General features: G+C 46.0%; 1 protein-coding gene across 3 annotated transcripts in view; it reads left to right on the forward strand.

The window, feature by feature from the left end:
* Positions 1 to 14,936, forward strand: part of PDXDC1 (pyridoxal dependent decarboxylase domain containing 1) — a 57,895-nt gene that overhangs the window by 37,930 nt on the left and 5,029 nt on the right. For all 3 annotated transcript variants that reach the window (XM_057529842.1, XM_057529844.1, XM_057529843.1), the window contains 9 exons: positions 1,712 to 1,762; positions 6,975 to 7,038; positions 8,757 to 8,845; positions 9,988 to 10,093; positions 11,580 to 11,751; positions 12,354 to 12,472; positions 12,742 to 12,863; positions 13,840 to 13,932; positions 14,021 to 14,117. In XM_057529842.1, coding sequence (XP_057385825.1) covers positions 1,712 to 1,762; positions 6,975 to 7,038; positions 8,757 to 8,845; positions 9,988 to 10,093; positions 11,580 to 11,751; positions 12,354 to 12,472; positions 12,742 to 12,863; positions 13,840 to 13,932; positions 14,021 to 14,117 — 913 coding nt within the window. The remainder of the gene's footprint in view (positions 1 to 1,711; positions 1,763 to 6,974; positions 7,039 to 8,756; positions 8,846 to 9,987; positions 10,094 to 11,579; positions 11,752 to 12,353; positions 12,473 to 12,741; positions 12,864 to 13,839; positions 13,933 to 14,020; positions 14,118 to 14,936) is intronic.

Consider the following 14,936-nt stretch of genomic DNA (forward strand, 5'->3'; position numbering starts at 1 on the left):
TCATGCTTCTACTGCTGGGGCCCGGTTTCAATCCCTGGTCGGGGAACTAAGATCCTGCAAGCAGCAAGTTGTGGCCAAAAAAAAAAAGTTACTACAGTATTATTGACTATATTCCCCATGACTCATTTTTTTTTTAATTTTTTTTTTTAATTTTTTTAATGATATTCTTGTCTGCTTACATTCTTTTTATTTATGTATGTATGTATGTATGTATGGCTGTGTTGGGTCTTCGTTTCTGTGTGAGGGCTTTCTCTAGTTGTGGCAAGCGGGGGCCACTCTTCATCGCGGTGCATGGGCCTCTCACTATCGCGGCCTCTCGTTGCCGAGCACAGGCTCCAGACGTGCAGGCTCAGTAATTGTGGCTCACGGGCCGAGTTGCTCTGCGGCATGTGGGATCTTCCCAGACCAGGGCTCGAACCCGCGTCCCCTGCATTGGCAGGCAGATTCTCAACCACTGCGCCACCAGGGAAGCCCATGACTCATTTTTAATAACTGTAGTTTGTACCTTTTGATCCCTTTCACCCACCCACCCCCAACCCCCGCCTCTAGCAACCACCAGTCTTCTCTGTAGCTATGAGCTTTGTTTTGTTTTGTTTTAGATTTCACATGTAAGTGAGATCATATGGTATTTGTCTTTGTCTGAATTATTTCACTTAGCATAATGCCCTTAAGGTCTACCCATGTTGTTGCAAATGACAAGATTTCATTCTTTTTTATGGCTGATTATTTTCTATTGTGTGTGTGTTTGTCTGTGTGTGTGTGTGTGTGTGTGTGTGTATCCCATCTCCTTTATCCATTCATCCTTTGATGGACACTTAAGTTGTTTCCGTATGTATCTTGGTGATCATAAATAATGCTGCAGTGAACATATCTTGTCGAATTAGCGTTTTCATGTTCTTCAGTTCAGATAACCCACGTGGACTTGCTGGATCATATGGTGGTTCTATTTTTAATTTTTTGCGGAAGCTCCATATGTTTTCCACAGTGGCTGCACCAATTTACATTCCCACCACCAGTTCACAAGCATTCCTTTTTCTCCACATTCTTGTGAACACTTGTCATTTCTTGTCTTTTGATGACAGCCATTCTAACAGGTGTGAGGTGATATCTCATTGTGCTTTTGATGTGCATTTCCCTGATGATTAGCGAAGTTGAGCATCTTTACATGTGCCTGTTGTCCATCTGTATGTCTGGAAAAATGTCTGTGCAGATCTTCTGCCCATTTTTAATTGGATTGTTTGTTTTTTTCCCTGTTGAATTGTATGAGTTGTTTGTATATTTTGGATATTAACCCCTTATCAAATAAATGATTTGCAGATATTTTCTCCCATTCCATAGGTTCCCTTTTCATTTTGTTGATTATTTCCTTTGCTCTGCAGAAGCTTTTTAGTCTGACATAGTCTGCTTGTTTAATTTTGCTTTTGTTGCCTTGCACTCAGTAGTGATTGAATGACCTATATTGCTAATATGACAAATTCACATATGTCTCATTAGAAAAAGCTTTTCTGGAACCACTAAATGTAACTTGTAACTGAAATATTGGGGAATATTTGCAGATGTTTAAATGCAAAAATTGGCAGCCGAAATTAGAAATCATCAAGTTGCAGATGGCTTTATCTGCCTGAGATCCTTGTTTGCAGACCTGCAAAGACCCTCATAAAAACCGCTTCTTAATATGAAATTACATAAGCTGTTTTTTTGTCATTTGCAGAGTCAGCGATTGCAAGAAAGTTTGAAGAAAGTGAACCACATCAAAATCTTGGTATAGTACATAATTTGATCTGTTTTTTGAAGTAAATAACTCTTAACTTCAGTGACTTAGAATGATTTTCTCCAGATTTGATGCATGTCCATGGAATTGTGGCAGCTCCAGTAAAACCACATTCTTTGGGAGAGAGTCATGCATGTACTGATGACCTAATTCTGCAGTTAGCAGAAGCCTAGAAATTTACCCCTTATACTGTTTGAACCCATACAGTGCTTTTCATATAATCCATTTGCAGTTTTTATTCTGTTAAAATTTAGCATTGCACAAAGATGTAATAAGCACCATTGATTCCACCTGCCCAAGGATTTTTAGAACACCCATCTTCCTGAAATGAAAAATCATTTTGTCTGTGAGTGCTTTGGGCTACTCTTTCTGAAATCCTTTGACCCCAGAGTTGGCATTTGCATGAAGGGGAATAAGGCAGAGAAAAGGGGGTGGCCCTGCTCCTCTTGCCCTGGTGTCTTCCTGAAAGATGCCACCATCTGTCAGAGATTGTGCCCTAAGGCTGGTAACTAGACAAGTAGATGAGGATGTAGGGGGTCTGATAACCAAGTATCAGTTCAGGTTTGAATGTTTTCATGTTTTGCTTCATTGTATTTTAGGATTTCAGAAAAAATGTAGATCAGATTCTAATTTAAACAGGGTCACTGGTGTTTCTTTGACAATTTTGCAGGATACAGTTAAGTTTAAAACGAATGTTTGAGTTTATTTGGGGTTCAGGTGAGTGCAGTTTATTTCCACTTTAGTACACAGTTCGGTTTAAGTGCGTGAATGGGGGCTGCTCACATTGCCTTCTGAGTAGGAGCTTGGAGCTACTCAGCTGACCTGAGGTGACTCAAGTCCTAGCTTGGAAGAGGACAGTGGCCCCTCCGGAGAAGCAGAGGGATGAATGTAAGTCAGGAGACTTGGGTTCCAATTTCAGCAGTACCACTGGGGCCCTGTGACACTGACTCATTCTGTTAACCTCCTAAGCCTGTGAGCTCAGCTGTCGGTGAAGGTATGTTGGTTGGACGCCCTTGACTGCAAACAGAGAGACCTAAATTATGGACTAGAATGAGTGCGCTGGTGGGGTGAAGGCAGTGCTGGGCCTGTGTACTTCCTGTCCCACCCTTGCTGAGCCCTCTGGGGCTCCTCTTCATGTCCTCTCCTTCCTCATTCTCCTCCAAGCAGGGAGGAGCAGATGGTGCTAACTGATCTCCAGCTGGTTCGGAGCGCCTCTGTAAGGCCACATGTGGCCCGGGCATAACCCTGCGCCCTCCCTCCTTGCAGTGGCTGCTCTGCTCAGTAGGGGGTATGGTAACTGGCAGACACCATGAGGCATCGTGGCTTGTCGGTAATCCATCATCATCATCATCATCATCATCACAGCTGCTGTTTGTGAAATGCTTGCTGTGTAGCATACGTGGTACTAAGTCCCTTTCATGCCTATTTCATTTAACCCTCACAAGTCTCCTTTGTACGTGCTGTTCCCTGTACCTGAAAACACTGTTCCCCCTAATTCTTCTCATTACTGATTTCTTATCCATCAGATCTCAGTTCAAATATCACCTCTTCAGAGAGGCCTTCCCTGAGCCCCGACCCTACCTAGAATAACATCCACCACCTTCCATCACTCTCTGGGCTCTGGGTTTTTTCCTTCATTGAACTTGTTACTACCTGGAATTGTGGTCTGTATTTGTTTGTTGTCTGTTTTTCCCCTGTAGAAGCCTTGTAAAGGCAAGGACTTTTGTCTGTTTTTTCATGGTTTTATGTCCTGTGCCAAGTATGATACTTGGCGTACAGTAGGCATGCGAGTGTGAATAAATACATAGAATCTGTGAGTTGGACGCAGTGGTTATTCCCTTTTTACTAGTGAGGAAGGTAAGGCACAATAGGTTGAGTGTGTGCCCAGGCTGCCCAGCGAGGCAGTGGTTGAGCTGGATGCACACTCAAAGCCTGCGACCTTAGTCAGTGCACCATCCCTCTGCGGTCAGTTACAGGAGAGTGAATTCCTCCTGCCTCAGGCTCGTTATGAGGGGTATATCACATAATGCGTGGGAAAGCAAAATGAAGACTGTCAGGCACCATAAAATAGAAGTAATTATTAAGTGTCTTTTGCTCCTCACCACAGTACTTGTCTAGTGCTTTCATAGGTACTGACTCCGGAATCCTCACAATAAGTCTCTGGGGTAGAGTGGCGTTATCTCCATTTCTGTGGCTCAGATGAGTCGTGTGTCCAGAGTCCCAGAACTAGTATGTGGCAAAGCCAGGACTTGACCCCAGGTTATCACAGAAGAGCTTCTCTGCTGCTCAGCCACTCCCTTCTCCAGGCGTCCATGGCCTTCTTCCTTCCCACCTGGACAGCCCTTCAGGAGCCTCTCCCATCCCAGAAGCGCAAGCCCACTGCCCGAGCTCACCACCTCCAGCACCAAGGCCTTTTCCAGGGCCCGGGGTGGTGCTTGTGCCCCACTTTATCAGTGCCCGATTCAGTCTCCTCTGCAACTGCATTCTGATAAGGCTGTTGTTTCACAGGACTCTTATCCAGCACATGGAGTAGATTCTAAAGTCAGCATGTGAGGGGAAACTCTAATATTGTCACCCTTACGCCTGAAAATTCCAAAATGCCTCTGGGGGGCAGTTAACACGGTTTCGTGTTTACGTCTCTGCTGGCTTTTAAGATTTTCTTGGTCCTTAGTGTACTGCCACTTTCACCATGATATATCTAAGTAAGGATTTTTTTTTTTTAATCTTGCTTGGGACTTGTGCTAATTGAACCTGAGGATTCTTTTTCTTAATCCTATAAAATTCATTTTTTCAGCTATGACCTCTTTCTCTAGTCGTACCTTCTGGAACCCCAGTGGGCTGCATATTGAACCTTGTCATCCCACCTTCCATCAGTCTCTTGGATACCTCCATCTCTTTGCTGCCTTCTAGTGTAGCCCTTCAGATCCGTCTTGGAGTTCAGTAATTTGCTCCGGCGCTGCATCTAATCTGCTGTTTAACCTATTCACTGCGTTTGTACTTTCAGTGACCTCTTTTTCATTTCAGGATATTCTCATTAGTTCTTTTTCAAGTTATTCTCTGTTTTATAAGCATCTTCTTAAAAAAAAAAAAAAAGATTTCTGGTCCTTCGTTTCTGTTTAAACACAGTGATCGACGTCTGTTCCGATGGTTGTTTCAGTGTCTCGGTTCTTGGGGCCACAAATTTTCCTCTCAGCTGTGTCTGCTGACTCTTGCTCCCTGTGTGTGTTGTAATTTTTCTGTTATGAGCTAGATTTTTTTTTTCTTCTGTGACTGGCCTAGGTCCATTTATTTATGTTGGTTTCACAGCTTTAGGAGTCTTACACTACAGAGGACATCACACCCAGGTGCAGAACACACCTGACATTTTGATTTCTCATGAGAGAATTTTTTCTCTCTCTACAGAGTATCAGGCAGAGTTAAGCTTTCTTACTGATCAGTGGGTGGAGTTTTTCTCTCTTTTCATGAAGAGTGTTTTTCAAGGGTCCTGGCTTTATGTAAACTCAGCACCATCCCTCACATGGGCTTCAAACCCATGACCTTAGACATTAAAGCGAAGTTCCAGGCCCCATCCGTGCTCCCCCCCGCCCCCAGCCCCTGCAGCTCAGCTTACACTATTCTTTCTGTTTTCTCTTCTTTCTGGATTCACCTTTTTTTGTGAGCCTAGCAATGGTTTGAACTTCTTTTGGTTATTGGTGACATTTAATCAAGCATTTCAGGTATTTAGAATTGATGACTTAAGTATTAGCTTGGTCTACCATGTTGCCGGAACCAGAATTCTATGTATATAACCCTGTACAGGATTTCTTATGCAGGCTGACATTTGAGACCACTGAGCTCAAAGAAATAAGAAACAAAAGACTATAGAAGTCTTGGCACTCAAGTCATTCTGCCTTATCCTAACTGAGAATAGGGGAATGGGTGTAGAATTTTGTCACTTCGTTCCTCTTTACTTATTGGGCTTACTTTGTTCTATATAAATATTAAACCCCTCTAACTTTAAAGGTATTAATAGATTTATTTGTTTATGTGAAAGTTAAAGGAGATAGTACCTATGAAAGCACAGGAATTGGCTCAATAAATAATTGGCAGATTCGAATGTATCTCCTGCTTGATCTGAATCACATCCACTGTTCCTTTGAAAAGCTTAGTAGAGAAGATCTTGCGCCAGCTACTTCCTGTCTCTGCAGTTAGCACATCCTGTTGTGGCCCTACGAGTGAGCCATCACTGGCAGAGCCTTGGGAAATGGTTTCAAGATGAGAATTGTAGTACTGGAATTGTTAAATGCTTAGAGATCTTCTCTCCTTTCTCCCACCTCCCCCCATTTCAAATACCACAGTCTATCAAGGGCATTGCCGCTCCCTTTGTGTCCTGACCCCACGGGAAAGCTGACGGCTCACTGTACATTCATTCAGTGGAGAACATGAACCTAGTGCTGTGCAATCTTAATGCAGTGGACGTCTTCATCTGTTATGAAATCTGTTAGTGAAGATAGTTGTCTGATGCCTGTCCCGAATATAAATACCGCTTCAATGATTTAGAAAAACGTAGCTTCAGTTCTAGACTGTGGTTATCCACTTTGCCAGCAGGACTTGCATCCTGCTCAGAGAGTTTTACAGGGTGAGTAGAGGGTGAGTAGAAAAAGCTCCAGTCAGTCCTGCTTGAGGTGGCGTCACTTCTGGATTCTTGAAAGCTCGGACGCTCGACAGTGATTCTAGTGCCACTTTTTCCTTGCCTTTTTTGATCTTTCACGTTAGACCCATGTTTATCCATAATTATTAAAATTTCCTCCCACTTTTCATTTTCAAGGTACCAGTGTCAGATGTTATAATTCAGCCATGTATTCTCGGGACTGGCTTATAATTATGTCTAAGAATTTTACTAAACCCTTGATTTTTGTTTCTCTAGCAAATGAAATTAACCTTTGAACTTTTTTATGTGGTTTTTTGGTGGTGGCGGTGGCGGTGGCGGTGGCGGGTGTGGGTGTGTGTGTGTGTTTCGGCTTGCAGGAAGTTAGTTCCCCGACCAGGGATTGAACCCAGCCCCAGGCAGTGGAAGCACCGAGTCCTAACCACTGGACCACCAGGGAATTCCCTTTATGTGTTTAAGTGCCAATGTCTGTAGCCTGTTTTTCAAGCTCACTGATTGATTTTGTAGGTGTTTGAAATTTACTGTTACTTGGTAATAATCAGATTCCATTTTTAGGTGGAGGATGAGCTCAGTTCGCCAGTGGTGGTGTTCAGATTTTTCCAGGAGTTATCAGGCTCAGGTAGGTGATTTTAAAAAGGGGGTTATTTTTCTATCTGTGTTTAAGGGCTTTGAATTTTAAACCACTTCAAGTTTAACTAAATAATCCAAAATATTTTGATTGCTAGAATCTTATCATCATTTCAAAAAAAATTTAATAATGTTCACAAGAACTCCAGACCTATTTGCCTTAGCATTTTCCTGACAGTTTCCTATGATTAAACCAGTGTTTTCCAAACACCAGTCCCTGGACTAGTGCTGGAATGAATGAGAGAGAGTCCCTTGAAAATAGAGTTGGGGGCCCTCCTTCCTGAGTATTTGACTCAGTAAGCTGGATCTAGGAATCTCTATCTTTAACAAATGTCCCAAGTGCCCCCCTACCCAGTCCAGGGCTCTGTTATCTTTCACCTGACGGCCACGGTCCCCTCTCACCTGACCTCTCACTTCCACACATTCCACACGCTCCATTCCTGTCCGCTCTCCCCATCCTGTCACCTCCCTGCCCAGAAGCCTGCGTATCTTCCATTCCAGATGGAAGGCCTGCGGGTCCTAGCCCTTGCCTTCCCCTCCGACTTCCTCTTCTTGCTCACTGTTCTTCAGTCAGACTGGTCTTCCCTGAGTCTCTAGAACACTCCACCGTTTCCCAGAGCAGGACCGCTGCACTGCTGTCCCCCCCGCTCTTCTGGGTCCTCCTCACCATTCAGGTCTCCGCAGCGTCCGCCTCCTCATGGAGGCCCTCCCTGCCTGTCCTGTCCAAGGTGACTCCCTCACATTATATCAGAGCTCCTGCCTTCTTTCAAGGCCCTAACAACAATGTATGGTGATTTCATTTCATTTCCTTATGCTATTTCTTCAATAGAAGGTAAGCACCACCCTGACAAAAACCTTGTCTGCCTCATATCATAACCCCGTGCCCAGCACAGTGCCTGGCACAAGCAGGCACCTCGACCATTTAACAAAAGGAGGCCAGTTGTGTTCTGAGGCCTGGTGTGCTCCTGGGTCTCTGATTTCCCTGCACGGTGCTCAGTGCTGGTAGACTGGTTGGTAACTTATAATTTTATGCTTTGATTTTCCCTCAGAATTCCTTGAAAGAGAAACTTTTTAAATGAAATGAAGAATTCTATTTGTGAGAATATATTCAAGTGTTGTATTTTTCATGAGAAAAAAAAGTGAAAGCTTTAAACCCTCTGTAACATATATATTTTTTAAAAATTTTAATTGTGGTTAAAAAACCCCATAAATTTACCACCTTAACCATTTTAAAGTGTACAGTTCAGTAGTGTTAAATATATTCACATCGTTGGACAACAGCTCTCCAGAAATTTTTTGTCTTGCAAAACAAACTTCATGCCCATTAAACACTAGCTCCCATTCCCCGCTCCCCCAGCCCCTGGCACCCACCATTCTACTCTCTGTCTCTCTGAATTAGACAACTTTACCTCATGTTAGTGGAATCACACGGTGTTTGTCTTTTTGTGACTAGCTTATTTCATTTAGCATAACACCTTCAGGGTACAGTATGTTGAGCATGTGACCGACTTTCCTTGCTTCTTACGGCTGTATGTACTGCGTCGTGTGTATGTGCCATTTTGTTCATTCATGGTGAGACATACATCTGATTTCCGGTTGAGACATTTCTCTCAGGTTAACGTTGGGAGCTAAGTGAAATGGGGTTGGAGGGGTGTTTTGTAGTTAGCTGTGTTTCTGGGAGGCGAATCCCTTCTCTGTGTTGTGTGTCAGATCCAGGACTTAATGCCATCCCAGCGCCCAACATGGCCCCGTCAGCAGTCAGCCAGGAGAGGCACTCCTGCGACGCACTGAACCGCTGGGTAAGAACGGCTGTCACGTGCCCTTTCTTCTGCTTCCTGGATGGTTGGGATAACACATGGTCCTGTCTGGGAAATCAGAAACCCACAGGGGGAGCCTCTTGTGAAGGCGCGGGGCTTCGTCCTGGGCCTCTGAAGCAGACCACAGCCCCACATGCTGCACGACTTCCAGCAGGTCCTATCAACACTGTTCCCGCCGGTTCCTCACGGGACTGTTTCCCTGCTGCTGTGTAAGGCTGAACAACAACATGCAAAACGTGGCCTGCGGTGCAGCCACTTTGGAGCTCTGGTGATACCAGAAGCACATGAGCCAGACCCTTGCACGCCTCTGGCAGTCTGGCGACATGGATCAAGAGCATTATGCTTTGGCTGCTTTTTGACACTGAAATCATACCTCCTGGATTTGAGTGTAAAGAATATTCTAAACAATGTAAAGATGTTCACCAGAGCAGTACCAGTCCTAGCAAAACATTGGACAAGCCCCCAGTGGTTAGGACTCTGCGCTTCCACTGCAGGGGGCGAGGGTTAGATCCGTGGTCGGGGAACTAAGGTCCTGCAAGCTGCATGGCTCGACCTAAAAAGACACAAAACGAAACAAAAAACATTGGACATGCCCAACCTAGGGGTTTTGGTGGATAAATTATGGTACATCCACACAGTGACACTCAGAACTGCCAATATAAACCACATAGCTGCATGTTTATGGCAGAGGGGAAACGGTCATTGTAAATTATGTGAAAAAATGCAGATTACTACACAGCATGTGGAATGTCATGTTTTATGACAACAGAAGGCACACACACACACATATACACCCCGAAGATCCAGGGGGTGGGAGATGGTTATGCCACATGTCAACAGTGGGTGTCTCTCAGTGGTGTATTGTGGGTAAATTTTCTTTTTTTTTTTACTTTACCTGTATTGCCTAGATCTTTCTATAGTGAACTTATATTTTTTAGTAAGAAAAAATGTAAAATTTACGGTTTTTAAAAACAAGGTGCCGTAAGTATTCAAAGAAAATTAAAGGTGAAAGGAAACTAGCCTCCAGTAGCCTCTTGGGTCTGGGCTGAGCGGACGAGGGCAGGTCCAGAGACTCTGGATTCCCTCCTTGCGGGAGTGTGTGCATTCTGCCCCTTTCCCTGCAGCTGGGAGAACAGCTGAAGCAGCTGGTGCCCGCGAGTGGCCTCACGGTCGTGGATCTGGAGGTGGAGGGCACGTGCGTGCGGTTCAGCCCCCTGACTACTGCGGCAGGTAACCAGTCTTCGTGGGTCGCCCTCGCTGTTCTGGGAGCACCAATGCTGTGTCTGTCCAAGTCCAGGCTGTGATATTCTCTTCTCTCCCTGGAGAGGCTTTTCCTTTTCCTTTGGGCTGAGTTTAGGTAGATTAACCTTCCGGGGTAACTTCTGAGAAAGAGAGACCTCTGAAGTCAGTTGAATTCCTGTATTTTGATGTCCTGTGACCCTCTGTTCAGTGGTTCTCAGCCCAGACTGACTTCAGAATCCCTGTGGAGCTCTGAAAACTCCCAGTGCCTGGGCCCTACCTGCAGAGATTCTGGTTGACTGACTGGGTTTACTTGGAGCAGAGCCTGGGCACAGTAGGCCAGTGAAGGTCGAGAACCACTGTTGTAGACATTTTAGAGAACTATAGAGCTGAAAGCACGTGGACTTTTATGACAAAGTCCTGGGGATTCTTGTTTCCCCCCTCGGCCATTTCATACCTGTAGGACCTGGAGCAAGTTTCTTATCTCCAGAGCTGTTCCCCACCCCCTCATAGTGGTGACGTAAAGATTAAACTGTGAGATTGTGAATATGAAATGGCTTGGGTAGTGGTTGGTGTATTTTATAGTAGGCACTTAAAAATAATCTGAAAAGAGGTGCCTTAAAAATCTGATTGTGCTTTTTTCTGAGATGATTTAAACATTTTCAGAAAATGTTTGATGGTTTTTCATGAGGTGTTTTCAACATTTTTGGAAAGATATTTTCTCAAAAACATAAAAGTGGTGAAGTGCAGGCAACTGCCCTGCACAGAAGAGCCATCGTGAAGATAGCCAGTGGCCTCCAGGCCTTCTAGGAGTCTCTGCTCCTGCTATGCAGGGGGCCTAGCCCCAGAGGCTTAGCCTCTGAAACTGGAAAAGCTAGCTGTGGATACCCCAGGCCACCTACGTTGAGGCTTAGATCACATAAGCGTTGGAATCAGCAGAAGTGAGGGCGCCGTGATGTTGCCAAGACTCTTGGATCCCTGAACCCTGAGCCCTCTCAGGCTCTGACCTGCAGAAGTACTTGGTACTGTCGCCATCATCACCCTGCCCTCTGCCCCCCACCCTTGCCCCCAGAAACCCCTCTTTTTCTCTCCATGTGAACGTAGAGCGAGAACTGTGTGGTCGCCTCCTTGTTTCTAACCTGTGCTATGATGTTTATAACCTGACTTAAGCAGAGTCTTTCTGTGAGAAGAATCTGATTTCTATGGTAGGATTTCATTGTGTATTAAATCGGAGAGGCTAATTCTTCGGTGTAAGGAAAAAATGTGTCTACACCTGGGGCAGCCAGCTATATGAATTTTCAACACCTGATTCTTCCATATCTGGGTTTAGTGGCTTTTTTTTTTTTTTTTTTTAACTCCTCAGCTCAGCTAATGTGCTGTACCTAGAGCTGCTTTCTGACAGTAGAAGTGGGAGCACTGCCTCCTCATTTTCAGCCATTCTTTAAGCGTTTCCCTTGCATTCTGTGCACGTGTTCAGTTTTAGGAACTCGGGGAGAGGATGTGGATCAGCTCGCAGCCTGCATCCAGAGCAAGCTCCCAGTCCTGACCTGTACGTTGCAGCTGCGAGAGGAGTTCAAGCAGGAGGTGACGGGAACAGCAGGTCTCTTATACGTTGATGACCCAAACTGGCCTGGAATAGGGGTTGTCAGGTACGATGTAAAGACCGTGGGTGGGTCATTTTGTGAACCAGCTTAGAAATCTAAGATGACTACATGGCGTGACAGTGTTCATGTCTTATGAAAGTTCATCTAGATGTGCTGGGCATTTACAAGAGCACAGCGGGCAGGCGGCCCAGCGCGCACTGAGTGAAATAGGAGTTGCTGTGTTGTTTCTGTGCCAGCTTGAAAATTAACTAGGAGAACTACGTTGGGTGCACCACTGACGTGCGTACGGAGAACTACAACTCACTAAGGAGAAGCCAGTTCCCAGTTCCTCTGGTTCAGTGTGTGTCCCTCTTGTGGCCCCTTCGTCCCCTCTCTGGATCAGGGAAGCCTCCTGTTCCTCTTACAAGTGATGGGACTTCCCAGCCTTGCCCCTCCTTCTACATTTCATGCCCCTGGAGACTTGGGCTTCCCTTGGGACTTTCTGGAAAGGTTTGATCTTGAGACCCTCTGAGTGGCTCCTTTGCCCTTTGTCTCATTCCACACCCTTGGTAACTTCCAGTAGCTTCTATTCCACCTGTTATCCTGTGTCTGAAGAGACACTTGATCTTGTAGATTCCTGAAGTACTGTTATGTGATATCGTTTATAGGTATGAACACGCTAATGATGATAAAAGCAGTTTGAAATCGGATCCAGAAGGGGAAAAAATCCATGCTGGACTCCTGAAAAAGTTAAATGAACTGGAATCTGACCTTACATTTAAAATGGGTAATTACTCCTTCTAAAGTCAACTGTGAACTTTGACAGCTGTTTTTTACCTGGTTTGAAGGGAAGTGGCCTCTCTTAGCTATTTAGATCTTCCCAGGGTGAGAGAGCCCTCTGCCCCTTCTGCAGCCTCTCTGGGTCCCATCTCCTCATTAGATCCACGTCCTCACCCCCTCGGGGAGGCTCCTCTGTGCCTGGTCGCGCTGCTGTACAGGGAGTGGCCCGTGTCTGAGGACTTGGGAACCAAGTCTGTCTGTTGTTTCTGCCCGCAGGCCCTGAGTATAAAAGCATGAAGAGCTGTATTTACATTGGCATGGCGAGTGACGACATAGATGTTTCTGAACTAGTGGAGACCATTGCAGTCACAGCCCGAGAAATCGAGGAAAACTCCAGGGTCTGTAAGACTAATCAGTGTCTCATTCCTTTCTGGGTTTTCCCTGGGCAATTAGCTGGAGTCACAAACGAAGAAGCTACCCTTGGCAGTGTCTGTTCATTCATTCTTTACCCAAGTTTTTAAAGGCTTCCTGTGAGCCAGGCATTGTGCAGGCATCAGGGATGCCGGTGATGGGATGCGGTCACTGCCCTCAGTGAACTCACAAGCCAGAGCGGGGAAGAGACGCATGTGAGCAACTGAGGTAGTAAATGCTGTGGACAGAAGTTAGGGGAGGCTGTGCATTCAGGAAGATGTGTTCACCTCTGCCCGACAAGGCCAGGGAAGAGTTCCTGATTGGAGCTGGTCCTGAGGCTGGATGGGATGGTGCTTCTGATAACAGAACTTTCCGCCAGTAATAGACCTGCTTCTCTTGGCCAGTTGGCACGGAGGACCAGGCTGTCAGACTTACAGGACGCTCTCCACACCAGATATGCGAGTCACTAGAAATTACTCAAAAGGAGAGAAAAGGGACCAAAGCCAGACTGGTCTGAGAGGAGGCAGAAACCTGTGTCATGTGATTCACTTTTGGTAGTAGGGGTGCGGAAGAGAAGGGAGTTTGAAATGAAGCCTAGGAGCCAAGCTTATTCATTCTTGGGTGGACTTCTTGAAGTTTCTTCCAAACCCGCCTGTATTACTTCTGCCTCTGTCTCCATGAATGTTGAGAGTCATGTCTGTTTTCTATTGATATGACATTCAGATCACAGGGACAGTTATTGCTGTTCCCTGGAAAATGAGGCTGGTCACCAAGGTACATCTGCCTAGGCCTCCTTTAACATTTTGACCTCTTCTATTTGACATTCTGTTTTATTTTTACACTGACATTTTAAAGTGCCATTTACTAATATACTTTTGAAAAATGTCCCCAGCACTATGTTAATAGTTCTAGGCCTTCAGCAAGAAGCTTAGACAAATAATGCCCTTCTTGGTCTTAACACAGCTTCTGGAAAACATGACAGAAGTGGTTCGGAAAGGAATTCAGGAAGCTCAGGTTCAACTGCAGAAGGCAAATGAGGAGCGACTTCTGGAAGAGGTGAGGCTCCAGGGTGGGCCCCCCCGCTGGCCTCAGGCTGGGCGCCAGCCTCCACAGGATGGCCTTGAGCAACGGTTATGTTTTGCAGGGGGTGTTACGGCAGATCCCCGTGGTAGGATCCGTGCTGAATTGGTTTTCTCCAGTACAGGCTTCACAAAAGGGAAGAACTTTTAACCTAACGGCAGGTAGGACTCTCTTTCATCTGGAGAGTTTTGCCAGGTGATGCCCTGGGATCCCACGTGGGCTCGTGCTGAGGAGCCTTGTCCGTGCCCCAGGCTTTACACCGAGCACTGGGCCGGGACTCTTGTGAGAGGAGGCGAGACGTGTCTGCCCCTGGGACTCTGCCATCTTTCCTCTCCTGCCCCGACAGCTGAAACAGTATGAAAGCAGATGCCCGTTGCCCACAGCCGACTCCTCTTGGCCTCAGCAGGAACGCGTTCGCTCGGCTGTTCAGTCCTCCAGACAGTGTGTCCTGGACGTTTGGGTTCAGTGTTAACATTCTGTGCAGTCCTCATTAGTGTTTTGCCCCAGCAGAGAGCTGCTCTTGCCAGGGGCAAGTGAAAGATTATAGTCCGTAGCACTGAGCCATTTTATTTCAAACCAGGCAACCAGCAAGTATTCCCAGTTGCTGGGATTTGGGGAAGATGATACTGAGCTGCAGGCCCCTCCTTTCCTGTTCTACCAGTGGAATAATTCCCTGAACCTGGGGCCCCTTCCCCAGGAAAGGATGACTACGTTGTCATATGACAGCAAGGGATAACCTGACACTGAACCCGCCAAGCCTTTAGCAAAGAGGCATCCATTCCTTGCTGCTAAAGGACATTTCCCATCGGGGCCTGGCTCCCCAGGCACACTTGGGCCACACTGCTGTCTAGTTGTTTTCACACGTACACAGGACACGTGGGGAGACGAGGCTGAAACACCCCAGCAGGGCCGGGACTCACTCGTGGGCACAGCTGCGAGATGGCTTTGTCGCTTCCCGGCGCGTGTCAGGAGGCCCAGGG

This window comes from Balaenoptera acutorostrata, chromosome 15 (assembly GCF_949987535.1).
Source record: "Balaenoptera acutorostrata chromosome 15, mBalAcu1.1, whole genome shotgun sequence".
NCBI lineage: Eukaryota > Metazoa > Chordata > Mammalia > Artiodactyla > Balaenopteridae > Balaenoptera > Balaenoptera acutorostrata.